Source organism: Centroberyx affinis, unplaced genomic scaffold, assembly GCF_046629955.1.
Source record: "Centroberyx affinis isolate AG114_WGS23_722 - 3 ecotype Tasmania unplaced genomic scaffold, CSIRO-AGI_Caff_v1 ptg000216l_1, whole genome shotgun sequence".
Classification (NCBI taxonomy): Eukaryota; Metazoa; Chordata; class Actinopteri; order Beryciformes; family Berycidae; genus Centroberyx; species Centroberyx affinis.
The window spans coordinates 121,216-147,694 of NW_027278907.1; the positions used below are offsets into that span (position 1 = coordinate 121,216).

General features: G+C 40.0%; 2 protein-coding genes across 2 annotated transcripts; both read left to right on the forward strand.

The window, feature by feature from the left end:
• The first annotated feature begins 410 nt into the window (after positions 1–410).
• On the forward strand, positions 411–9,609 carry sh3bgrl2 (SH3 domain binding glutamate-rich protein like 2). Its single transcript, XM_071541384.1, has 4 exons — positions 411–528; positions 5,348–5,533; positions 6,185–6,265; positions 8,455–9,609. The coding sequence occupies exons 1-4, from the start codon at positions 484–486 to the stop codon at positions 8,467–8,469; spliced, it is 327 nt and encodes a 108-aa protein (XP_071397485.1). The 5' UTR covers positions 411–483; the 3' UTR covers positions 8,470–9,609.
• Positions 9,610–13,658: 4,049 nt separating this feature from the next.
• Positions 13,659–26,071, forward strand: LOC139662575 (scavenger receptor cysteine-rich type 1 protein M130-like). The gene is made up of 16 exons (XM_071541271.1): positions 13,659–13,761; positions 14,264–14,290; positions 14,455–14,766; positions 16,957–17,250; positions 17,629–17,943; positions 18,585–18,878; positions 19,132–19,446; positions 19,601–19,900; positions 19,980–20,288; positions 21,897–22,211; positions 22,505–22,813; positions 22,939–23,232; positions 24,363–24,704; positions 24,806–24,913; positions 25,116–25,200; positions 25,338–26,071. Exons 1-16 carry the CDS (start codon positions 13,701–13,703, stop codon positions 25,489–25,491), a joined length of 3,834 nt encoding a protein of 1,277 aa, XP_071397372.1. The 5' UTR covers positions 13,659–13,700; the 3' UTR covers positions 25,492–26,071.
• Positions 26,072–26,479: the final 408 nt, after the last annotated feature.

Consider the following 26,479-nt stretch of genomic DNA (forward strand, 5'->3'; position numbering starts at 1 on the left):
GGTTCTGGTGGTTCTTTGTAGGCCTATAGGCCTACCAAATACATAGGCATATTCCAATTTTTAAATGATGGATAGGCTATTTGTAATGTAGGACTTATTAGGCCTAGGCTATTGTTTATAGGCAATTTTGCTATAATTTTTTTTTTAAATCTTTGTCTTTTTAGCAGCAAATATGACACTTCATGTTCTAACATTTGTTCGTCTATAAGGGTTTTATTTTCAAAGTGATAACCGGAAGTACACGTTTTATTCTTTGTGACTTGACAGTGGAGAGGAGCGCTGAGCGCGACAGGCAGCTGTAGCGCACGCTGAATTATCATGGCTCAGTATAAATATTGGAGACGCGCGTCTGCTCTCGTCTAAAACACACTTCCAGTTGGAGGGGATCCAGAGTCTTTATTTTGGGAATAAACTGTTTCTGAGGTGGGACTCAGTATTACCAGACAGTTTGTTTGTCGTCCCCGACATTAATTTGGGATTGAAATGGTCATCAAGGTTTACATCGCCTCCTCGACTGGCTCTGTGGCGGTGAGTGTATCCTAGCTGAGCTAGTATTATGAAGATGAGTGATTTATCGCAGTTGCATGTAAAGAGGGCATGCATATTACAACGTCATGTGGAAAGCTTGCTGCCAGCGCAAGGAACAGCAAAGCATGGTGTTGATTGCAATTATGTAACTAAGAGCGCGCCTGTATGGGCTCATCGACTACAGATTGTACACAAACCGCAAAAGTACCTAAGCCAGCGTCGTTCATTTTAGATAGTTACTCGTTTATTCTACAAATTATAGATTGGAAATGCACGTTTCTAAATAAGCCGATTTCCTATGAGTCGTCTAGTCTGCATAACTACATGTGTCAAACCAGCTTGTTGGCTTTTGGGGGAAAGCACAGTTATTTTGAGGTATATAGGCTACCCCATCTGTCTGGTAGGCCACTGTCCATGGTACAATATAGTTGAACTAGAAGCAAAGGGGGTATGTATTTCAAATCAAGATTTAAATTGTCTCATTGATATTTTATACAGCACATTAATACAGGCTTGCAGAGTCATGCTTGTCAAAGTGGAGAAGCTGAATAATACCCTTTACTCTGATCTAAAACTGCATGTATGCTGTAATTTAAATGTATCACCTTCTCAGGCAGAGCAAAGTGCATGTTTAGTGTGCAAACAAGTGATGATTCGTGCAACCAGGATATATATTCTTATATGCCTGGGAGGGTATGCTGGTCTATACAAAAAGCTTCCTATGACTGAGCAGCAGTTTAGGATCTGCAGTCTGGCTCGCTCCAATTACATGGGAACACAAGTAACACACACACAAATGCACTTGTATACACACCTGTCCTTCCCAACACAGAAGGATGACAAACTCTCTTTTAATCCAAACTGATTGATCTAAGTGTCCTTGATTGGATGGGACATTTACTGTGTGTCTTGTATAGTCTCCCTTTTAAAACAACAGACAAGCCTTGCTGATGTTATAGAGTACATGAGCAGATAATCACCAAACAAAACTCTTGAGTGAATGCTTAAAGTCTTAGGTAATGGGACAAATGAGTAATATATTTATTTTATCGTGCTCCATCTCTGGAATAGGGCAGCACAATCTTTTGAGTGTTTACAAAGGAGTTATTTTTAACCCTATGACACATACATTTACATGCACGCACACACGCACACACACAAACACACACACACACGCAATCACATTTGTGGACGCTTGAATAAGCCTACCATTCGGGTCAGCGTTGTGAGTGTTGAGCTCATGTGAATGTAATTCGCTCTGAATCCTTTTGAATTGAATTAGAGGTGACTGATTAAAGAAGAGCGATGGGAAGTGACAGCATCCCTCATCTGATTAATTACTGTGAAATGGACTTGTGCATGTGCTGGGGGGGAGGGAACTAAGTGATGAAGACTAACAGGGTGAGTGAGGGTGAGAGCAAAAGGAGTGAGAGACATTGGGCTAGTGTGAGAGAGAGAGAAGTGGAGGAAGAGAATAGTGAGAAAGACAGTGAAGGAAGGAGATTAACTTTGGGAAACAGACAGGTACAGCAGAAGCAGGAATACGTGAGAAGGCAAGAGAAGACAGAGACAAGGGGGAACTAAATCAAATGATTTACATCCCCACAAAATGAGCAGTTCCTAGATTAACAACAGCAGATTAGTGGGGCGTAAATCAAATGCCCAGAACGAATAAAGTGCAAAATAGTCCCTCTCTGAAAGGATGAAGTCTTTTTGAGTTTAGTCACATCATGCCCTAGTTGGGGAAACTTATTTTGGCAATGTGTAGGAGCATGTTAACATCTTAGCACAGCAGACATTATCATAGAAGAAGGGTCATCACTACATCTCAGAGAAATGTGTGCCTCCTTCCATTTGGACGGGAAAGACTAACATATCCTCCTTTCTCAGTGGTGATTTGAGGATTACGAGGAGGGAAAGTAATCCCCCACCTTTTGACATTGATTGTGCAATCTTTGGAAATGTTTTTTTCATGGGAAACGTGAGGCGAACAATGCTTTACCTTACCACCATCGAAATGATCTACTGACCCTTTCACTGCTTTTTGAAGAGGGGGGTTAGGAAGGATTGTTACTGTTCAGATCTGTTTCCTAACAACATAAAAAAAAAATGTACTATATATATTGAATTACAGCCTAGCTCCAGATGGTCTTGCATGTCTCTCTTGTTATTGACATTTAGGATGATGCATCTCTCTCTCTCTCTCTCTCTCTCTCTCTCTCTCTCTCTCTCTTCTCTCTCTCTCTCTCTTCTCTCTCTCTCTCTCTCTCTCTCTCTCTCTCTCTCTCTCTCTCTCTCTCTCTCTCTCTCTCTCTCTCTCTCTCTCTCTCTCTCTCTGTATTAGTTGTGTCTTAACCTTGATTAATCCCAACATTACAGAGAATGCTCTCAATTAATAGTATGTGTATGTTTTGGAGCGCTGCTACAGTGTGTGTATCTTAATTCCCGCACACGCACACACACACACAAAATCTGGGTAGGTCCTTCCCTGTACACACACTCTCACTCACAGTCACCAGGGGCAGCTCTTTCATTATTTAGACACAATGCTGCTGGCCTTTCAGCTCGGAGGAAGACCATATCATTTCTACTGGAGAAAAGCAATGTACCATACACAATATGATTCTATATGATTGTTTAAACCTTTGGCCTGAACAAATCGGCCTCTAGAGAGAGACAAAGATGGTCAATATCCCTGCAGTTCATTTACCATTTGTGGGCTATTAACTCTGTTTTACAGCCGCACACTGAGAAACCATGATTTGACCAACACAATAGATTTCTTACAGTCTTGTTTGGGTGTCTGGGTCTGTAACTGATTGTCCAGAACAATCCCTTACTGATTGTTTTGTCTGGCTAAACAATAGCTCCATTGTGGTCCTCACCATCCTTAAAATAATGTGTGTACACACACACACACACACACATACAGACAAACACACCATAAATTTCCATCTGTCTTTTTCGTCTTCTCAATAATACAGTGGCGAGAGAGATTTTTGGGGGACACCAGAAAGCAAGTAATATTTAGCAATAGAAGACAAGAGTTTGTTTATATTTATTCACACTCCCTTGCTCTTGAATTGTAATGAATCATCAGCCCTTTGTGATATTAATGAATGCTCAAGCATACAAATTGCTAGAATCTGTGTCACCACAGATAGAATGCATTAATTCTCACAATGGATGATGACAATGGTTGCAAAGTAGAAATCTGAGTGGATGTTGTTACAAATGGAATCCATGAATGAATGAATATAAAATGGATGTTGCTGACAATGTGAAATGATTTTAGTGTTCTTGGGGAAAAAATGCTTTAATTATCCCCATGGTGAATTGGGGTAAAATCACTTGTTTTTCTGTCCCTTGCTAAAAATCATACAAATTAGCTTTGTCCAAAAGTATTATAATTATTATTCAATTCATTATTATGTTAATTCCTTTAAAACAAAACGTAGAACATAAGGAGGGAGAAGAAGGGAAACTTGACTAATGGTTACTTGGTCCAGCTGGAGCACTCCACAGTTGTAGGTACAGGAAGTTTGTACTGCCAGCTGTGTGTGTGTGTGTGTGTGTTCGTGCAACATACTGTGGGAGTTTTCTATCTTCCTTTCTAAGATTAGCCTTGGATTTTTTCCCCTCAAACTCGCACACACTGTCACAATTCCACCCACACACAAACAGAGCCATGTTGTCCTAGTGAGGACAATGCCATAGGGAGCTGTTGCACCCATCCCAAAGACCACAGCTGGGAAAGTTCAAGGGTGGGGTTCCATCTTAAATCAATCCCCGTAGTCTCAGACTAAAAAAATGTTTCTCAATTGAGAGTCCATTGAGGGACATTTCTGGACATATTTTTGTCCACTAATGACTATACTTAAAGCAGTATTCCACTTAGTTTTAACATGGGGGTTATTTGGCACTTGACCACCATGAAAACATTTAAACCTCCCAATCATACAAATTTACAGTATATCCCACCCAGCCTTTAACTGCACAGTTGAATGGGCCGCTCCTAAAATCTAGTGCAGTATATTGACTTAAGACAAGATTAAAGGTGTAGGAAAAGGATGCCAGCTCTCCAATTTCAAACCTAAGCTCCCCCAATAATCAATAATCCCTCTTAATGTCCCCATTACCGTCAGAGACAGAGAGACCATGCAGTATATTGTACACTGTGTGTGTGTGTGTGTGTGTGTGTGCGTGTGTGTGTGTGTCATTGAGAAAGTGAACATATGAGAGTATGTGTGAGAGAGAGAACCTGTTGGTGTCAGTTTACCGTTTGTCATTACAGGACTGTATTAAACACCCGACCCCTTGGCCAAGACCAATGTACAGAGACAGACAGATGCCATGCACGTACACACACACACACACACACACACACACACACACAGTACACATGCACTGTATGCACGCATGTATGTAAAGGGAGTATGAGATATCCATGTGCAATATGTGTATTTGTGTTCGAGTTTCTGACCTAAAGCACGAGACGGCTATTGACATAGCTGTGTGTTCTCCTATAAGCAATAGACTGAACTATTTTTAAACATTTAAAGGGGCAAAGTCCAAACAATTCTTCAAATGTACCTCCAGTCAGATAAAGAGTTACGATTACTGTAGCAAAGTGCTGTATCCTTGTCATTGAGTTCATCCTTATCCTTGTTGAGTGTTTATCTTTATCTCTAACACCCCCCCTCTCTTTTGCACCCTCCTTGACCTTCTCTCCACCTCTCCTAAACCCACCCTCTTCTCTTCTTTCCTTCCTTCTTTCCTTCCTTACTTCCTCGTCCGCTCCTTTCCTTTCCTCCTCCAGGTGAAGAAGCATCAGCAGGCGGTGGTGGGCTTCCTGGAGGCCAATCGAATCAGCTTCCAGGAAGTGGACATCACCATGCTGGAGGAACAGAGGCTCTGGATGTACCGCAACATCCCCAAGGACAAGCAGCCGGAGAAGGGCAACCCTCTGCCACCACAGATCTTCAATGAAGATCGCTACTGTGGGGTATGGTGGATATCGGGGTGTATTATCTGTGATGACCAGTGTTAGCCTTCATTACGCAGCCTTGTACACTTGGAGAAGATTGTGGTGGAACTCTTTGTTTTCTTGGAGCACTCAGATCTTGAAAGTTTGGGTGGGACAGCATTCTGTCCTATAGTTTAATAGCATTTTTGCACATTTGATCTTGGAGAGTACATTGTGCATGTGTTGGGTTTGTATCTATACTGTGTACCAATTGTTATGCACAAGGTAATGCTGATAATGCCAACACATACTTTACATCAATGCAAGTTATAGCTACTAGCACAACGTTGAGCTAGATATGTTTGTGAATGAGTTCGATCAGTTAGAGCTTGCCAGTTTATGTCCTCCACTGAGATTGCATGCTACTCTCTAATCCTGTCGTAATCCACTTCATGGATGGGGCAGATTATCTGCTCGGCCTGCCCTCACTCTCTCTGGCCAAGGTAATCCAACATTACTCTCCAATGACAGAGCCAGAGTGAGGCGGTCATTGAATGACACATTCAAAGCAGCAGTGGAAGGACTATTTGGCCCTGGGCACATCCTTTGGCAGGGATGTTTACAACGATCTTTCAAACTCGTAGGGGTTATGTAACACAGTGCATCTCTATTTTTTGTCTTTCCCCTCAGGACTATGAGGATTTCTTCCAGTCAAAGGAGAACAACACTGTGTTTGCATTCCTGGGCCTCAGTTCCCAACCCTCAGTTAAAGTAAGGGGAAGTATATAAACATTTGTGGCTTTGTGACAAACACACACAGACACACACACACACACACACACACACACACACACACACACACACACACACACACACAAAGACGTACAAACACATTACTGTGTTACTGTGTACTGTCTCACGGGTATAAATCATACAGCCAATACATTTTGCTGTCTGTCCCAATTCTCTCACAGGCCAAACTCTGTCCTCCAACCATTTATCTATGTTGCTGGATCAGCAGCACTAGCGTCTGCAAGACAGCCTGTGAAATATTCAATTTATGTGTGATTCATTGGTTTTTCATACAGGTCAGGTTTGTCTTGAAGGAAAAAAGAGAAATTAAGAACATCAACTCCTATGCGTCTAAAATGAGTTGCCTCGTCTCCTCCCCTCAATCTGTCTAACTTTTACAGATACTCAGTTATATGCTGGGTCTCCTAAAGATTATCCTAGAATTTAATTTCTTCATAAACCAAGGGAAAAAGTTAATCTCAGTGCTTAGATGATACACTGCACAGTAGATAAAGTACTGGAACTGTGCTGGATAGGACAGGGTGTTATCTACAGCACTGTGTTAGGTGTGGTAGGTCTCTATTGAGAGGTTTCTTTGAAGATGTCTTAACATGGTAAAGAAATGCATATAAAATTGTGTCACAACCAGCTGAACTACCATTCAACTTATCATAAACAGGATTTTCAAAAACAAAGTGTTGCTCCTCTCCATTTTGGGATTCCTTGATATGTCAGATGTTGAGCCATCTTGGTGCTTTTTAAAGAATGCAGAATTATATAAACCATGCTAATGATCCAGTTGTCTGGCAAACATCAGGGAAGCGAGTTTCCATGGATCACTAATGGGTGGTTACTTGATTTTCCCTCAATCACATCCTTTGTCTGTCTCTGTTCTAGAGGCTGATTGGATAACTCAGTTAACAGAGATTTGATTAAGTGTCGACCAGTAGGGTTTACTGAGCTATTGTTTTGCCTGCAGAAACTTTCAGAATCAGGCTTGGCCAAGTATGCAACACATACAAGGAATCTGACTTTGGTTAAAAGCCCTAGCTCCTGGTTCTTACATTCATACATACATAACCTTCCCCACACATATATACTTCCATACCACGTTAAAACATATACATGCATTCATATATATGCATATACAACGACATCAGAATCATTAATCTGGCATCAGTGCAGGATGGGATTCCCTCTGTGGAAATGCTCCTGAGATTCATGATTAGCAGTGACACCTGTGTAAGGATTTTCATCTGTATAAACATATAGGGCCCAGAAGCATTAAAGTCTGTGTAGATTCAAGACTAAAAATCTGTGTATGCACAAAATTGAAAACATGCACGTAGTCTTTCCTTCAGATTTATAAAACCTTGTTCACATGGTGTGAACATGGATGCATTGTTCCGTTTTATAAATCACAATCATTGTGAAACTGTGTACGTGTATGAGCCTAATGGCCACTTCCACTTGGGTTAGACATAAGTCATCATCATGAGGATCAGGCAACGTCCTCTAACAGCTGCTACATCGTTACACATAGCCATTACGCACTTTTGAGAGCCATAATAGCCTACTGATTGATAACACATGAGTAAGTAAATTTATTATCTGATGTGTATTATTCTTTTTCTTTTTCTATTTACTGGCACTAGAAAAAAAAATGATATTAAGGCACACATCTATAAAAGTTGTTATTATATGTAACTCTATTGAGACCTATTAGGCTACTATGGTGTGCTGAAAAGATTAAGGCTCCAAATAACATGTTCCTTCTCTTTGTGGCATTGCTATATCACACTCAGCTCAGCTAAAAGTCTGTATGCATGGTGTAAAGCATGAGGTACACGCATTCTCATGGCACATTCTTTTTTATAAATACCTATTCCTGTGTGGAAAGTGGCATATGTATTCTTTTTTGTGTGTACGCATTATTTATATATCTGGCCCATGGTCTTGTCAATCTAAGAACGACAATGTAACATGAGACATGCACTAAACTGAGCAATCTGAATGTCAGCTATATAGATCACATCATATTCTGCTCTGTACTACGATTTGGAGGACACAGGGACGGACTTCAGGAAGTGCAGATAGTATAAACTGATGGATAATTAGACAGAATGTTAATTGTTTAATGTCTATATTCTTTTTTCTGATCCTTTCAGGATTCCGAGTCGTAGATCAAACTACTGCCATGTCACATCCAGGGATCCCTGAAACAGTGAGGACAAGGATTGCTGTCCTGCATCACCTCCTCTCCTGCTGATCCTGCTGAGATGCCACCATGTTGCCAAACATCAGACCAAGCCGATGTCCCCGTGTACGACCTCCCCCGACCTTTAAAACATTCCACTGCTCCTTCCACTTAAGCCTCCGAGAGATATCTAACTTTCAAGAGGCCACAGAGACTAAATCTCAGAAAAAGGGGTTAACTTTGCAGCAACGGACAATGACAAATGCGTTTGTGTTCCCTTTTCCTTTTTGATACTGTATGATAGCAAGCACTGTGTCACAATGGAGTAGCATGTAAAGTAGAAGGCTATGTAGCAGCTTTTTGATCAGTAGAGCAATCAGTTTGGGACGATCTGCAATGCGAACTGTGCTGGTGCAATATCACAAGCTGCATAAAGACACGCCTGTATACATGTGCTGTGTATGTGTGTGTGTGCGTATCTGTCTGTGTGTGCGTCTGTCTGTATCTGTCTCAATCAGCAGCTGTTAATGAAGGTTGTGTTAAGTGAGGCGACCTGAGAGGCAGCACTTAATGCAACCTGAGACAACCTGGGGCCTAGCCATTATGTCTGTGTGTGTGTGTGTGCGTGTGTGTGTGTGTGTGTGGGTTGTGCATGTGTTTGTTTGTGCAGGTGTGTGTGTGCACGAGTGTGAGGACACTTTCTCTTCGGTGTTCGTATATCCACTGAAATAAATGACACTGAGCCGCTCACCACAAGACAGAAGAGCGGAAATGCCAAAAATCCCAGAACATATTAGGGATTGTGAATTAGTCCTTACATCTTTACCAGCAGTCATCTTTAGTTTGTGGTCACTGTCATCAAATAAAACACACCTTGCTCTCTGTCTTGTCCTGTTCCACTGCCGACCCAGTTGATGATTTACCAAAACCTGCCATAGTCAAAGCATACGTACACTCAGAGCCATAAATGCTATAGGAATAGCAGGAGATCTAGGAGATTAGAAATTGTAGTTTGTTGCCCTGTTTTTGTGTTCACCCACTAGCCCAGGATCAGATCCTGCCACAGCTTTCTCTCCTGTGCCTCCCTCTCTCTCTCTCCTTCTCTATCACTCTCTCTCTCTCCCTCTCTCTCGTAAGTAAATAGACAATACAAAAAGAAGAGTGGATTGCCCACTCTGCTTTTTTTTGCACATTATCATTGCTGAGTGTTGGTGAAAAAGCAAAAATGTGGCCACACAGTTCCCTTTCAATTGGGCAAATGGGCAGAGATGAAAGGAATATTCCGTCTTGTTTTTCAGCAGAGTGGGAGAGAGCAACATGTGATGGCCGACCCTTACCCCTGACCCAGATCCTATACTCTCTCTCTCTCTCCCTCTCTCTCTCTCTCTCTCTCTCTCTCTCTCTCTCACACACACACACACTATCCTAAACACCAACACTAAGCATTTTCTCCTCATGTCCCTCTCTCCTATTAAATTATCATGGGTGGGTGGATGAGTAATTGCTTTATGTTTACACATGATGGACACACGCACAAGCACATACACGCTCAGTAACCCTTCGTCCCTGAATGTAGTGCCATCTTGTGAATAAATATGTAATTTCTAGGTATTTAAAATCATATAGGGGAGAACATACTTCATTGTGTCTCTCTCACTGTGAAAATTGACAAAAGCAACATTCCTCTTTTTGCTTACCCATGTTTTATTCTATTACACTCTATAAATGATGACAGATTATACATTCAAATCAAATATATTTAACAGTGTTGTGTATTTTTATGAAAGCGCATTAACAAATCTGTTGGACCACACTGAGTAAACATTATGTATCGTATTTATTGATGACACCCTTCTGCCTGTCTCCATCGCTCTAACTGAATAAATAAGCTTTATTCTGTAAATTGTGGCACTTTTGTATTTATAACAGGCTCATGACACGTTTTATGACACAAACATGACACATTTTAAAATGGGAGTCCTTTTGACCCAGTACAATTTTCATGTGCATATTAAGGTTCAGGTGAGACTGTTAGAAGGAATGTTAGCTTTAGCATGAGAGATAGGCTGTGTGTCAAAACGGGTGCTACATAATCAGAAGTTGTAGGCTATTTTATTTTTCTGTGCACATTGAAATCACTCAGTGTGAATAGCTTGAATTATAGCTTAAAAATGGAAATGAAATGGTAAGGGCCTGAAATAATAAAATATGCATAGAAAACATGTACATTTGTCCATTAGTCTCCATTTGAAACCCTTTTTAAAAGCACATTCCCCTCAGTGTGTGAAGGCTACATGGACTTTTGAAGTTGTGAGATCATCTTGTTTGTCATAATTGTGTTACTGGTACTGCCCTTCCCCCTTGGTTGTAATGTCATTTCCCATCAGAGAATGACAAAATGTACTATATCTCTGTTCTTGTAATGATTTACCAAAACATCAATATGTGTTTGGCCTGCTGCCCTCACAAAACCTAATAGTTTTTCTGCCAATAATAGTGAACTGATAGAAAACAGAGGTCACTGGGTCTATGGCTTCTTTCACTAATATCTCCTGTTGCTCATCTCTTATATGGTCTGAAGAAGGAAACATCTTGGTTGTGAGTGGTTCTAGATGGATACTGAATCTGAATACTGAATGAAAAACTAGATTCTTAAAAAAAAAAAAAATACCCTCATTCCTGTCTCTTCTCAACGTTACTGAGAGCTGAGTGTTTCCAGCTAGTGGAAGAGATACAATCATGCAATTATGTGGAACTTTTATCACTCGCAAATAATACAAAAATATATTTATTTGCATATTAACAAGACAGATTGAGTGTAGACTAACAATATGACAAAATTAAAAAAGCATGTTAAAGCTGTACTAGGCCAGATAGGTTTATGTAATCATACACCCATCTTGGCCTAAATCACAAAGTGGGGCTGCAGCAGAGAAGAGCGTGCCATACCTCCTGTTTGAAATGCTGTTGGTTTGCCAAATTTCCCAAGTCAAATTCTGGTGTTGGTTATAGACACTGGCAGGAAATCTTCTCTGTGCACATGAAGTCAAAACTTGCTCACCAACAATGGCTGAACCTCCTCATCACATCCACCTCCACCAGCCACGAGGAAGAAGACATTTAGGTCCAAAGAGTGTCCAGGTTACTAACATCAGGTCATATAATTTCTGGGTATCGAAGTCAAATAGAAGTCAAACAGTTACCCCCTGCTGCCATTTGGGGCCGCCAACTTATGAATTTGCAGAGTGCATTATAAGATACTCCTCAATGTCTCTGCTAATAATTCCCTGAAAGAAATGTTGATAAAGATGTCAATGGGCAAATAAGACAAAATGAAACTTCTGTGTGGAAATTGGATGTAGCAGCAATAGTAATAGGATGCAGCAGTGAAAAATAGAATATAAATAACACTTTACAATGGTGTTTTCTGTGTATTAAACTATGGAAAAGTCTTAATACACAATATTACTGTGCACATACTTGATGAAAATCTCCCCAAAACATAATGGACTTAGAGTCGAACTGCTTCATTAAAACAGGGTTGTTGCACCACAGTAAACACTAAATAATGCAAAGTAGAATGTATGAATGAAAAGTTTGAGAAAAAAAAGTATAGATTACAGCATTATGAGGGTTTCTGAGACAAGGAGAAATGAATGCATAAAATGTACAATATGAGTGTTAAGTGGAAAAATCTAAAAATATCAACATTATCATTATCAACAAATATCAACAACAGTATGGGCAATATATAACAAATGAGAAGCATAATAAATATGCAAATTTACAGTATATATATATTGAATGTGCTATATGCGTCTTATTCATTATTCACAGGAGGTCATATATATGTACAGAAATTGACTATATACCTTATCAAAATATTCAATTTACAGATATAGATACAGAATGATCCATTTTGGATAAGTGAATTGCTAGCTGTCCCCTTACAAAAACCCTGGATGGAGGTAGTACAGAAAATCATAAAAACAGAGTCATACTATGTTTAAGCATCCAGCACAGCAATTACTGAGTGCTGAATACAAAAAAGGGAAAAACAAGAATGATAGAAAATAATGTGAAAGCCCCTGCAATATTGTCCACTAGCTCAACACCTTCTTGCTTATAGGACAATTCTGGTCTTGAACCACCCATCCACTCACAGCAAAACTGATATTTGTTTATCTTTGGCAATGTAATTTGCTGTCATTTTTATTTAGCATCTTTTATCATAGGAAATAAAGTTCCAACTTGTGTCGTAGCTTTGAAAGGCCTTCAGTAAGTCATAAGTTCATGTGGGCCCTCCCAAAAGTTCACATGAGGCTCTGGAGATGATCGCAGCGTGCATTTCATTCAGGGAGGGGACCTGTTTATTACAGTTCATAGCTCTAAAATAAAAAAAAAAATTGGCTCTAGTATCTACAGACTCAACAAAAAGGCCTGTCATGTGAGTGACCAGTGGGTGAGCAGACGTGGGAGGTGGAAATTGGGGTTGTGGTTTTGGGAGTCAGTGGCCAAGTTGAGCCGTTGACATTTGCTCATAGCAGCTCTACTACATATCTATTCAGCTCGAGACTCGCCTCTCCTTTTGTCTGTTACTTTGTCTTGTCACTGAACCATCTTCACTTTCATCTACAATTTCCCACCAGCACACCTTTAAATAAGCTTTTATTTTCATCTACATAATATGTTGTTTTTTTTTCAAATAGTAAGTAGATATTGTGTAAAACAAATGAAATCTCTTCTCGTCCTCTGTCTTTAATGATTGATCAAAATGTCAACATACATCCAGTTTGCAGTCCAAGTCCAGGCAGTCACAGTTTTTCATAACAATTACTGGATCTGTAAGGGGCTTTTTTTTCCCTTTGGAACTATTCAGATATTCCCAACTTTAATTTCTTCTTTGTATGTTTTTTTGTTCATTTAAATAGCTGCTCAGATTGGCTGGATTGAAACGGTATCTATCTAATTGATCATCTTTCGAAATTTGAGAGAAAATCTAGACTGTTTTTCAAAAATCAACAAGCTGTTGTAGCTCTCCTAAAGACAGATGACGTTACACGACTGAAAATATTTAATTTTTTTTGCATAGTGTAGTGTTTTCTGTTCTTCTGCTTTTCGCCCCTGTCACAGGATTTGTACAGTGTAGAGTTTTTGATTTCTTTTCTTCTTCATTTTACCTTTGTCGCAGGAGTTGCTCCACACTGAGGACACAATATGGTCTTCATTTCTGCTATAAAGACCAAAGAAATGCATTTTCTTCTTTATCTGTCAATAGGTGAGTTTTTATTTTCTCATGTTCACTCAGAATATGAAATTCTCCAGCCAAAAGATATAATGAATACAATATATTCATTTTTTCCCCCAAAATTTCACAAAAAAGAGAGATATTTATACTGTATGCATAATAATTTATTCTTATCTTTCTTTACTTCTTTTGTTTGTTTTGAGTTGAGCTGTTTTTAATTATGCTCCTTCTCTGATTAGTAGCCTAGCCTATGACAAACGTTATTTCAAACTAAATAAATGGCTCAAACAAGAACAGTACTATATGGGTATCATAATTTTTTACATAACAAAAAAAAAACATACATATTTCGCCTGAATAAAATATCAGATATTCCAAATACCACAGGGTAAGCGACATATGTAAGGATAGTGATACTGGATATGTACAACATCGGCTGCTGTCTATCTACTAGACAGTACTGTTTAATTTATTCATGACCAAGTCTATGAGTTGTCGTCAATTTATTATCTCTCTCTGACTTCTGCTGTAGGTCTACTGAATCTACCACTGTATACAGGTCAGTAAATTCCATTTACTTTCTATAGCTAAAACCCTACATGCATATTAATGATCGCCAGACTTGTGAAAGCCCAGGTTGAAGAAAAGTACCATTTTTGATTACTGACTGAGTTCATGGTGACATAAGCTACAGCTATTATTGCTATTATTGATATTCAACAGATTGTTACAAAATTAGGCTGGTCGGGCCTTCACGGTGCTCCGGTAGAGTGGAGGTCTTCCACAGAGAGAGATGGGGATCGGTGTGCGATGATTACTGGTCCATTGACAACGCCGATGTGGTGTGTAGAGAGCTCAATTGCGGGACAGCTCTCGAGGCCAAAAGCAGGGCCCACTTTGGAGAAGGAAAGGAAGACATCTGGATGGATGATGTTCAGTGTACTGGCCGCGAGACTTCGCTCATCAAGTGCCCACATAGAGAACTCGGGGACAATAACTGTGGCCATGCTGAAGATGCCGGTGTCGTCTGTTCAGGTAAGACATTAAGATTGGACTGTGGATTTATTCATTCATTTCGATTATGTCAGTACTTGACCCACCCGGACTCTTGCTCGTCCTGTCGTGAGATATGCCATTCAAAGTTGCATTACCTATAGGATAGCCTACTTTTATTTTACATGTTGTGAGGATAAGTGGATCTAACCCAGACCCAGATTAATCTTATTCAGGGGGCTCAAAGATCGAGCTCAGATGCTCTAATGCGCAGAGTCAGACCGAATCCTCCACAGAAATGCCTAATGAGGCCAATCAGAGGGAAAAACTATGACAAAAATAAAAGGAAAAGACTAAGAGATGGTAAAGAAAAATTAAAGAACTAAGTCATACAGACAAAAAGTACACATAGAATCCAAAGGCCAAACTGAGGAATTAACTACCATTTAAGAATTGAAAATAACTAAAGTGATATTAATGATAGGCTTCAACTGAACATATAGGAACTATTTTACAAGTATCATGTTTTCCTTTGATGTAAAATATGCCCATGTCAGCACTGTGTGCAAAGAAATGCTGAGTAAGAAACCATTGGCCAAGACATCTGTTCATGCAGGCCGGAGGCCCTTTTCCATTTTTGAGACTTCTGCATTTTTTATTCTTTTTCTTCATTGTTGGAGAGAAGACCCTTGTATGCAAGTTTTCTCTTCTTATATTCTATTAGAGTAGCAAACCCAGAGAAGGGTATTTAGGTTCATATACTGTACTTTAATTGTAATTGTAATTAATTGTGCTTTAATCTTTGTATTATGCATTTATTTCAATAAAGGGTTAGTCCTAGTCCATATAAGAGGTTTGGCTCCCTATAAAAGATTATAAATTGGGCCTCACACTGATTCACATCACAGGACCTTAGGCCTCTTTAAATATATGACCCTCAAAATGGATCCTCTACATCCTAATTGAATTGTGTCAGAACCATTCTGTTGCGTAATCTGAATCTGACTAAAAGGACAGGGCATAAGACAACAGCTAACTTCAGGCTCCTCATTTTGCTGACCACACAGCTGCTAGGTGTGTCTTCTGTGTGATAGACCAGTATCTTCACTGTAGCGGGGTTGGGGTATTGGGGGAGCAGGTCAGCACTGAAAACAATGTGTTAGACATCAACCTGAAATCATTCAATTAGCTCGCACTTCCTGGATTTTTACTTGCCCATACAACCAAGCATCACACAATTTTACATTAAAGCTACCTTGCCCCAAATTATAATAAGGCCAAAAATAGGAAATGATTCCACAGAAAATGGAAAACAGAGATGTGGTGGAGAAAAAGAGCCAAATTTGTTTTGTTGATTATTCATATTTGTTGAGCTAAAAACTAGTTTGAAAGGAGATGACCTTCTGGCAATTAGTTTCTCATGGTTTTTGTACCATGGATACCCTGTAACTGAATGCAGGAGAGAGGGTCTGCCTGAAGCCATGAAGTGTCAGCTTTATTAGATTTATGTACTTAACCCACAAATACTTATATTTATTAATTTATAACAAGTGGGAAAGTGGGCACAGTTGTAACTGATTAGTAGGCCAAAGGATGTGTGAAAGTAACAATATGAAAAGAAGCAGTGATAAACTATCGCACTGTATAGTTAAACAGATTTTATCTTCTTACTTGCTGTAACCTCTTGAGAGTGTTTTTTTATATCACCAGCATGCTAATCTGTCATAAATGCAACCTAACAGAGCTTTAAACATTACACTGGAGGCAAATTGCTTGCTCAACAACTGTTTGATGTGTCAACCAAAATGTTACACCGTGGAGTGCAGAAGTTAAAATAAAGGAATGAGTAAACATACTGTGCAATCTTGATGAGCTGCTGGTATTGACAGCATGAACTCACATAGGAAGGAACACTGCACACTCAAAGCTCAATTTGTGTTTTTTTATCCACCAAGGTTTCAACAGGCAAACTGTCTGTCAAGCTGTGAGACACCCTGATGAATACAGCCTGTTGAAACATTGGTGAATTTAAAAAAAGCAAATGGAGCTTTAAGTGTGAAGTGTTCCTTCCTATGTAAGCCTATGTAAGTACATATAATAGAGTAATTTGTCATTTAACCCTGAAAAAAGTTAAAAGGTAAAAAGCAATCCTGTAAATTGAACTGAATTCTGATCATCAATTCTTGCATTATTGTTGAATTTTGTTTCATTGTCTCTAAATTTTGTTTACAGAGCATGTCAGGCTGGTTAATGGGACTAATCGGTGCTCCGGTAGAGTGGAAGTCTACCATGATGGCCACTGGAGAAAAGTGTGTAATAGTGATTGGGGCAAGGCAGAGGCTGAAGTGTTGTGTGTAGAGATTGGTTGTGGGGGTCCTGCCATTCAGCCTGGATCGCCATCCTTTGGTGAGGGAAGTGAGATGATTGGAGTCAAAACAAGATGTTTTGGAAATGAGAGCTCTCTCGCACTGTGCAGCCTTCAAGAATTCAGAGGAAGATGTGTGGATGCTCCTGTTGTTTGCAAAAGTACGTCATCCTTGTGTAACAACTATTGAAGCTTATTTTTTAATTGTTTAATTGTAATAAAAACATACGTAAGTGAACTTTTAGGAAATGTATCTTATTTGCAATAATCCAATGAGAATTTGCCATTAAATCCAATACGCTTGTGTCCAAATTTACGTGATTACATGGTCTGCTTTTTTAAAACTGAGTAACATGAGATAGAGAATCAGACTGAACAAAACTGTATTTTAATGGAAATATGCAAAATGAGATCAAAATGAGAATTTGAGACATTATCCAAAAATCTTTTCACTGAGGGTGGAATACAAATTCAAGACAGATGTTTTTGGATGTTTTGTTACTAACCATGCCCTTTTTGTTGACTTTTTAACCTGGCAGACAGTAAACCGCTTAGGCTGGTCAACGGAACTAATCGATGCTCTGGTAGAGTGGAAATCTACCATGATGCACATTGGGGTACAGTTTGTGATGACAGATGGGGCATGCAGGAGGCAGAAGTTGTGTGCCGAGAGATGGACTGCGGGACCCCTATGGCAGTCAGGTACAAGGCCCACTTTGGCCAGGGCAGCAATCAGATTTGGATGGACGATGTTCAGTGTACTGGTCATGAGAAGTCCCTCACTGACTGCCCACACAGAGGTTTTGGGGAAACTGACTGTGATCATCATGAGGATGCTGGTGTTATATGCTCAGGTAATACAGCTTCTACTCCATCTGTTACACTTGCCATTTTGCAGGTGTTTTCTCTAATTCAGTGGTCCAAACAGCATGCTGAAGGGAGAACTGGAAATTTCTACCAAACCCATCCATCACTAATGAAGACTGAGTTGGACAGCCAAGAAGCAGTCTTCTGTTTGCATTTGTGTGCAATAGCAGTGCAAATTTATGGTGATGAGTATCCAAGCCATTTCCAAAACATTAAATTAATCCAAAGAGATTTCTCAGGAAGGTCTTCAATTTATGGATCTGTGTTGAATGTCATTCATGAAATTCAGAGAGAAAATGCTTGGATCTCCATTGGCTTGCACTAGCATCACTAACAAATGCTAACAGGATGCTAACAGGTTCTCTCAAAAATGAGGTCAAGTGGAGTTCTTAAAGGAAAAGACCACTCAGTTTCAGATGTCATATCACTCTTATGGTCTAATTTTCAGTTCTGTCATAATTACCTTTTCCATCTTTTGTTGTTCCTCTTTATGGGGCAGTAATAAATATGCACAATACAGACCATACTGTCCTAACGCATAAGAAAATACGTCAATGCTGAAACTCAACCTTTTCCTTGAACATGGTTGTTGCTGATGCCTTTAATTTCCCTGTTCCTTGGTTTCCAGATAAAGTCAGGCTGGTCAATGGGACTGACCTTTGTTCTGGTAGAGTGGAAGTCTACTATGATGGCCAATGGGTAAAAATGTGTGGAGATGGCTGGGGCACGAAAGAGGCTGCGTTGGTGTGTAAAGAGCTTGATTGTGGAAAACCTCGCAATAACCCAGAAAATCCCCACTTTGGTGAAAGCAACGCGCTAAAAGCGTATACAAGCAGATGCTCCAGCAATGAGAGCTCCATCGCACAGTGCTCACTTCAGGTCAACCCAGCAAGATGTGAAAATGCTGCTATTTCATGTTCAGGCAAGACATTTGTTTTAATAAATACTCTTTTTATCTGTTGGCCCATCATGCATATTAATCATGTTATCATTGTTCACAAATCAAGAGAAATGGAAATATGACAATTTCTGGATCTCTTTAGTCACCTCTTTGGTTATTTCTATGCTTATGTGTAATGTCTAATGTGTAAAGCGTTACTGAAAATACTATCAACAATTATAATACCCTGATTTTAGATTCTACAGTCTTTTAACACTAGAAAACCTTTCCTCAGGTAATCCGCAGTTGAGGCTGGTCAATGGCACTGATCGATGCTCTGGTAGACTGGAAGTCCACCACGATGGGCAGTGGGGAACAGTGTGTGATGATCAGTGGGATGTCAGAGATGCTCAGGTGGTGTGCAGAGAATTGGACTGTGGAACAGTTCAGACAGCCAAATCTTTGGCCTTCTTTGGTCAAGGCCAAGCAGAAATCTGGTTGGATGATGTTGAGTGTTTGGGTAATGAGACTTCCCTTGTGCACTGCCAACACGCCACATTTGGAGATAATAACTGTGGCCATAGTGAGGATGCTGGTGTGGTGTGTTCAAGTAAGCTAGCCACTTTATTATATGGAATGTGCTGTGATGTTGTTCATATTATCTTTGAATTAACCATCTAATTATACAAATCTGAACATGCAATTCCTATTATGCATTCAATTATGTTGCTTTGATTGTTGCTCTGCTCTCCTTTGATTTCTAGATTTGATCAGACTGATCAATGGGACCGACCACTGCTCAGGCAGGGTGGAGTTCTACCATGGTGACCACTGGTTGCCAGTATATAATGTTAACTGGGGCATAAATGAAGCTGAAGTGGTGTGCAGGGAGATGGATTGTGGAGATCCTGTCATGGCCTCAGGATCATTTGGTCAGGGCAGTGGGCTGAGAGGGTACACCATCACTTGCGGTGGTAAGGAGCGCTCTCTCGCACAGTGCTCGCTGAGAGAATTTGTCAAGACCAGTCCCAATCAAGTTGGAGACGCAACTGTTGTATGTTCAGGTAAGACTTTAGAAATCTCCAAGGGGGTGGGGAATGTTGGGGGCTGCATTTACTGTCATGTCTCAACTGTAATTCCCAGGTAATGTCAAGTTGGTCAATGGTTCCAGTCGTTGTTCTGGAAGAGTGGAGTTCTACCATGAAGGCCAGTGGGGGACTGTGTGTGGTGATTCCTGGGATGTAAATGATGCAATGGTGGTGTGCAGACAGCTGAACTGTGGGAAGGTTCACAAGCTCAGCCACAGGGGCTCCTATGGCTACGGCAGGGGAAAGATGTGGATTGATGAGATACAGTGCAATGGACAAGAGTCCTCACTCACCCAGTGCACACAAAAAGCATTTGGAGACAGTACTTGCAACATCACCTCAGTCGCTGGTGTTTTATGTTCAGGTAACAGAAAGCACACAACTGCAACCAAAAAATGATGACAAAGGAAAATACCAGTGTTATTTAAGTTTTTGTTCATTAGTATCACTTCTTGTTTTTTATTACCTTATACCCAGTTTCAGCCCTGGCATTGTTCTAAGACTTTCTTCCTCTTTCTAAACAGAGGAAGAGACTTGTTGCCTGTAACTTTTGGGCTGGGCCATAGGCACAGCATCATAAATTGCCCTGGGGTTTAACATATTGCCTGCTTAACATGTTAAAGTGCACATGTCTGGATGTGTGCTAATCATATGGCAGCCATCACTAGGGACGAGTCTTGTTTGAAAAGTCTCTGCTCTACTTCATCATTGCCTTTCAAAAAAAAATTGGCTAGAAGGGATTGAGATTGTATGATTGGCTGTGAAATCACTAAACCCCAATCACCAGACTCCCCAGGCACTGCATTACAGCAGCTATTCTGGATGTAAAGCTCCTGAGGCCCCAGACCAATGGTCAGAACACCCAAGAGAGTTTTGACTTGTGCCTTCACGAACCTACCTCACAAACACATATTTTTGTTCTGTGCATTCAGCATGACATGAGATATGTAATTTAAGTTTTCATTACCCTCCACTGCTTAGTGGATCCTACTCAGTATGACACTCAAATATCCCCTTGCCTTCTAGACAATCTAAAGCCATAATCCATCAATGTGAACTGAGAGCTGCCCACTTTATACATTGAAATAGTTTTCTTGTCTCTTTTGGCTGATATCTAAGCTGTCCTGCTAGAATCAAGCTTGAATCAATTCACAGAGCTACAAAAGTCTAAATTGTGTTGCAACTATAGCTGTACATTTTTTATTTAACACATACTGCATATCAACTGAAAATTTCTCAGACTTAATATAACAAGGCATCACCTTTTCTTAAAGGAGCCTTACTCTAAATTCTAACTGCAGACCCATGGAGCAAAAATAGCCTGTGGACAGAGCTGTCATTGGGTTGGAAACCTGAATCACACCACAGTAGTGAATTCAGTTGCAGGGTGTGCATTCCAATTGGGATTGGATATACATATACATGGAAATATGATGAATTTGATGTAGTTTAAAAAAATAATAATAATATGGTGGCCTATACATTTTTTCCCCTTAAGACCTAAATATTAAAATATTTGTTATTGGTTTAGAGTATTTAGGCTAATAAGAGCCATTTGTTGCTAAAAGCTGCTGTAACATCTGCACACTTTTTACATCCAGTATTGCGGTTAGCTAATTGGCAAGCAATAGCTAGAAAGAGGGGTTTTGTGACTGAGCCATGTTTGCAGTCACAATTTTGTCATCCTATGGTTTGATAAACAATGTAAATCTTGCTTCCATTGGCAAAAACTTCCACTTGTGAAACATGACCCTATGAACCCTCAGAGTGCATCTGGCCATTGGCTGCACTGCTAAGGGATAATTTAAGATAGACTTGCAATGAAGGAAGCAAGGTAAAAAAATAAATAAATAAATACAAAATCCTGGTATTTTCCTTTGATCTGTTTTTTATTCTATTCTAGAACAATGACTATATTAAAAATGCATTTAAAATGTTTTATGTATTCATTTTAACTTTCTTGCCCTGACAGATAGTTTGGCAATACGGTTGGTCAACAGCGTTGATCAATGCTCTGGTAGAGTAGAGGCCAACCATGCCGATGAGTGGGGAACAGTGTGTGGTAGAGACTGGACCATGACTGATGCTGAGGTGGTGTGTACGCTGCTGGAGTGTGGACATGCTGTAAGTGCTACTGGTGTCGCCCAATTTGGTCAAGGCAGTGGGCCAGTATGGGAGGCTAGCACTTCATGTTTTGGAAATGAGACATCTCTCCAGCAATGCTCAGTTAAAGGTTTTAACAGGGCAAGTTGTGGCCATGAAGAAGACGCTGGTGTTGTCTGTGCAGGTAAAGCTGTTAGCCTCTTATAATGAGTACACAATGTTCAGAATTCCCATATGCAATTTGATATACAGTACAATATAATATCCTTTGCATTTGTTTCATTATTGTATTCTTAATTCACATGGTATGGAAATGAAAAGGAAAGTTTTTTGTTCAATGAAAAACAACTGCTGATTTCACTCAATCAAATCAGTGTGCAAAATCACGATTGTAAATGTAATAACATACTGCACATAGCCCAAGGACTGTCCTTTACATGAATAATCCTTTTATTTCCTTTTTTTTGTAATATCCAGAGCAGCTTAGGCTGGTCGGTGGGAGAAGTGAATGCAGTGGTAGAGTGGAGATCTTCCATAACGGCCAGTGGGGAACAGTGTGCGATGATGAGTGGGAAATGAATAATGCTGAAGTGGTGTGCAAACAGCTCGGCTGTGGTCATGCTGTCGCCGCTCCTATGAATGCCCATTTCGGGAGAGGCACTGGTCCAATATGGCTGGATAATGTGGAGTGTAACGGCCAAGAGAACGCTCTCACACAATGTACACATGCCGGATTTGGAGAAAATAACTGTGGCCATGGTGAAGATGCTAGTGCTATCTGTTTAGGTAAGAGGCGTGGCTTACGTCAAATCCCTGACTGCATTTTTATTCATCGCTAAATTGTTGTTGGATGAAACTGAGTTGGCCATAATGAAAACAACAAATTTAGTACAACCAATTATCTGTCTCAGGTGCTCTATCGAAGCCCCAAATCACCCTGAGTCCTGCTCCAGATGTAAACTGGGGTGACAAGGTTGAAATCATCTGCACCATGGTAACGGAGCACTTGGGTGGGACGTTCGTCTTGCAAAAGACGGCAGGCACGTTCAGAATGGAAAAATACTCAGAAAATGAAGCTGCGACCTTCACCATCCCTAAAGTGGACTTCAGCCATAAGGGGTCATACTACTGCGAATATGAGAAGAGATTAGCCACTCAAAACATCCGCTTTCCGCAAGGGGATTTGGCTGAGCTCTCTGTCACAGGTCAATAATTTTTATTTTAATTTAAAGTTGAAAATTTGGTAGTGCATGATTGATACACATGATACATGCACTACCAAAATTTTTATTTTAATTTAAAGTTGAAAATTTGGTAGTGCATGATTGATACACATGATACATGATACACTGTTAGAAGAGGGAGTACGGAGACAGAGTTATCAGGTTCTGAAACACCATAAGCAGTGCTATGTAGCCATTGAAACACTGGAATTGGTGTTTGGGGAGTGCTCGAGTTGAAACACTAATATCAGTCTTTGGGAGCACTTTAAACACAATATTTTGGTTTTGAAACACAAAACATGGTAAATCAATACTAAAGTGAGGGTTTCGGAGCTAAACCCAGTTTTAAGTGTTTCAATACACATGTATGAGTCTGCAGACACACAGGGTATTTTAAGTGTTTAAAAGTCAGTGTATACGAAACCTTCTTCAAATAACACCATTTTATTTTACATAAGATCCAAACCACGGATCCAAATATTTCAGTTTCAATTACCAATGAAATTTCCAATCTGGATTTTTTGGCCATATACATTTGGGAATTTTTCGCTTACACTCTCGAAGAGTTTAATTTGTAGATGGAGAACAAGGCCTTCTAACCCATTGTATATCACATGGGCCTGTTTTACTGTATTGTTTTCAAATATTACTAATGACGATAAAACTGTTATAGACATAAAATACAGCAAATGCAATTAAAAACACGCACTTGCCTGCCAAATCAATGTGTCAATAGCTGTCAGTCAATTAAAGAGGCGCTGGGGCTACCCATTTGATTAGGATTTAAGTTGTTTCTCCAATCCTTGAAAAAAAGAGTTTGAATCTCTGAAATGTGTTTCAAAATACTTATCTCACTAGTGTATCCATGCTCCATATCAGGTTTGAAAACTCTGTGACCTGAGTGCTTCAAAGCGCCATTTTCGGATCTCAAAATAGTCACAAGAGGGTGTTTTGTAACACTAAATGTTGTCTTGAAACGCCAGTGTAAACAGGGTTTAACTCCCTTATAATGGTGGCGGCAGAGTTGCCACCACTTTTTGGGTTTCAAAACACTAACAGTGTAGGGTTTCAGTGTCTATATGAACTCATTTAAGTCTGTGTCTGTTCCTCAGTGAATTTGGAGCAGCCCAGCATCTCCCTGACGTCTCCTCAAGTGATGGTGATCTTCAGCCCCGACAAAATCGAGGTCACCAAGGGCAGCAGTTTCTCCATCACCTGCTCCATTCATTCCCGATATCCTGGGGGTTTCTTCTATCTGACGATGTCTAACTTGAGCATTACTGAACCCAAGAAGGCATTTGCATTTGGCTACTCTGTCTTCTACTTGGCTTACTTTGAATTCCCCGCAGTGGATTATAAACACCAGGGCGAGTACAGCTGCCTCTACAGTGTCAACGTCTCTACATCGTCCTTCTGCTCTGCTCCCTCAAAGCCGCTCCGAGTCATGGTATTAGGTAAGATCCAGAACTCACCAAAGTCCAGGATATTTAATTATATTTTTAAAGTAAATATTAAATTTTCCTAACTCTCCTGCATGATCTGTCTATCTCAACAGCATCCTCACTCCCTTCAGTCATCTCGGGAGTTCTGGGTGGGATACTACTGCTGCTGCTCCTGCTGCTCATCTCTTATCTGGTCTGGAAAAGGAGGGGACAGAGCGCCCGTGAGTGACACATGTATACTCTTTACAGATCAGAAAACTGCTGCAGTGCCCCCTTTACCATTACCTTTTCATTAAGTGTCACATAATGTGGCTAGATTCTACATATTTTGGATTTTTACCTTTACTTGGTTTTAGCTTAAAATCAGTCACTCCTGAGCTGAATGTCTGCCTTTGTCATAGTGATATTATATGTACTTTTCAGGTGCCATGGTTCGGTTTAGTAACAGAGTTGGAGAGGTAATGAAACAAGATACAGAAGACAAAGGAGATGGAGCACTTGACGGAAGGTAGGAAAAAATTAGAAAGCAGCTGATGATATTTGCCAAGATATACACATTTTATTTGAGAATTACCTGAAAGACCTGGTAGGGAGTGACATTTATCACTAAGAGAGTATTCTTCATTTTGTTCTTATCATCCTCAGGGACTACAACACCCTAGTGAATGAGTATGGAAACGGTCGCAGCCTAGAAGTCAAAGTTTCTGATGTTGATTCCGGTAACTCTGTTGAGAGAAATGCCACTGAAGACTTGACTGGGCGAGTGTGTTACGAGCTTGAGCCACTCATTCACTCATAACCAAAATGAAATGACTCAAGGAACAACCTATATGTCATGAAGTGTGATTTCACAAAATTTAAGATAGATCATAGGAAGATTAGGGTGCCGGTATTAAATATGTTTGTACATCTCATTTTAAGTGAAACTAATGTTGAGATTAGGGATATAGTTACATAGTTCACACACTGATATGGCATCCGATAGTTGTGTGTTTTGCTTTGGAAGATGACAAAATAAACATTGCAGATACTGAAAACTTAATTTTAAATAGGCTAATATGTACAATGCCGGTGTAATCAGCTCTTGTGACAGTAAAGTGGTTACTATTTATCTGCGGTGCATGGATGAATTGCTTTATGTTCAGAAGTAATCTACTGACGATGGTGAATTAGAAATGAGTAGAAGAGACTGGGCCAACAAATAACTTGAATTACCAGCCAACCACAAAGCAAATAAACTGTATATGGTCCACTGACCTGTATGAGGGGATTGATCATAGATAGCAATGCTTGCAATACGCTTTTCACACTGACTTTACAATGCATGATAATGTGAGTATACAATGTATGAAAATGTTGACCAATAAATTTGCATTTCATTCACTGAATGCACCATTGCACCAGAGTTTTTGTTTGAGTTTTCACATTATAGTTGTTGTCTCTGACAGAAGTCCCCTAAAAAAATAAATGAATAAAAAAAACAGAAATTAAATACCACCACTCCACTGCTGGTGAACTACTGTTTGCCCATGCAAAAGTGTTCAAACTTTACCAAAACATCGCCCGAGACACAATATTTCAGCATGGGAGCGCCTGACTAGTTGCTGTAATGTAACATTAATCACACAACAATGAATCCTAACTTGTATACAAATCCTGGAAAGGTTAATTTCATCACTAAGTGTCTTGAGGGGGCACATCCAGACAGGCCCAAAATGAATGTCAGTCACAGCGCCCCCCACTGTTTTAATATCACAGTAATATGATGCCTTGGCTGCAGTGGCTTG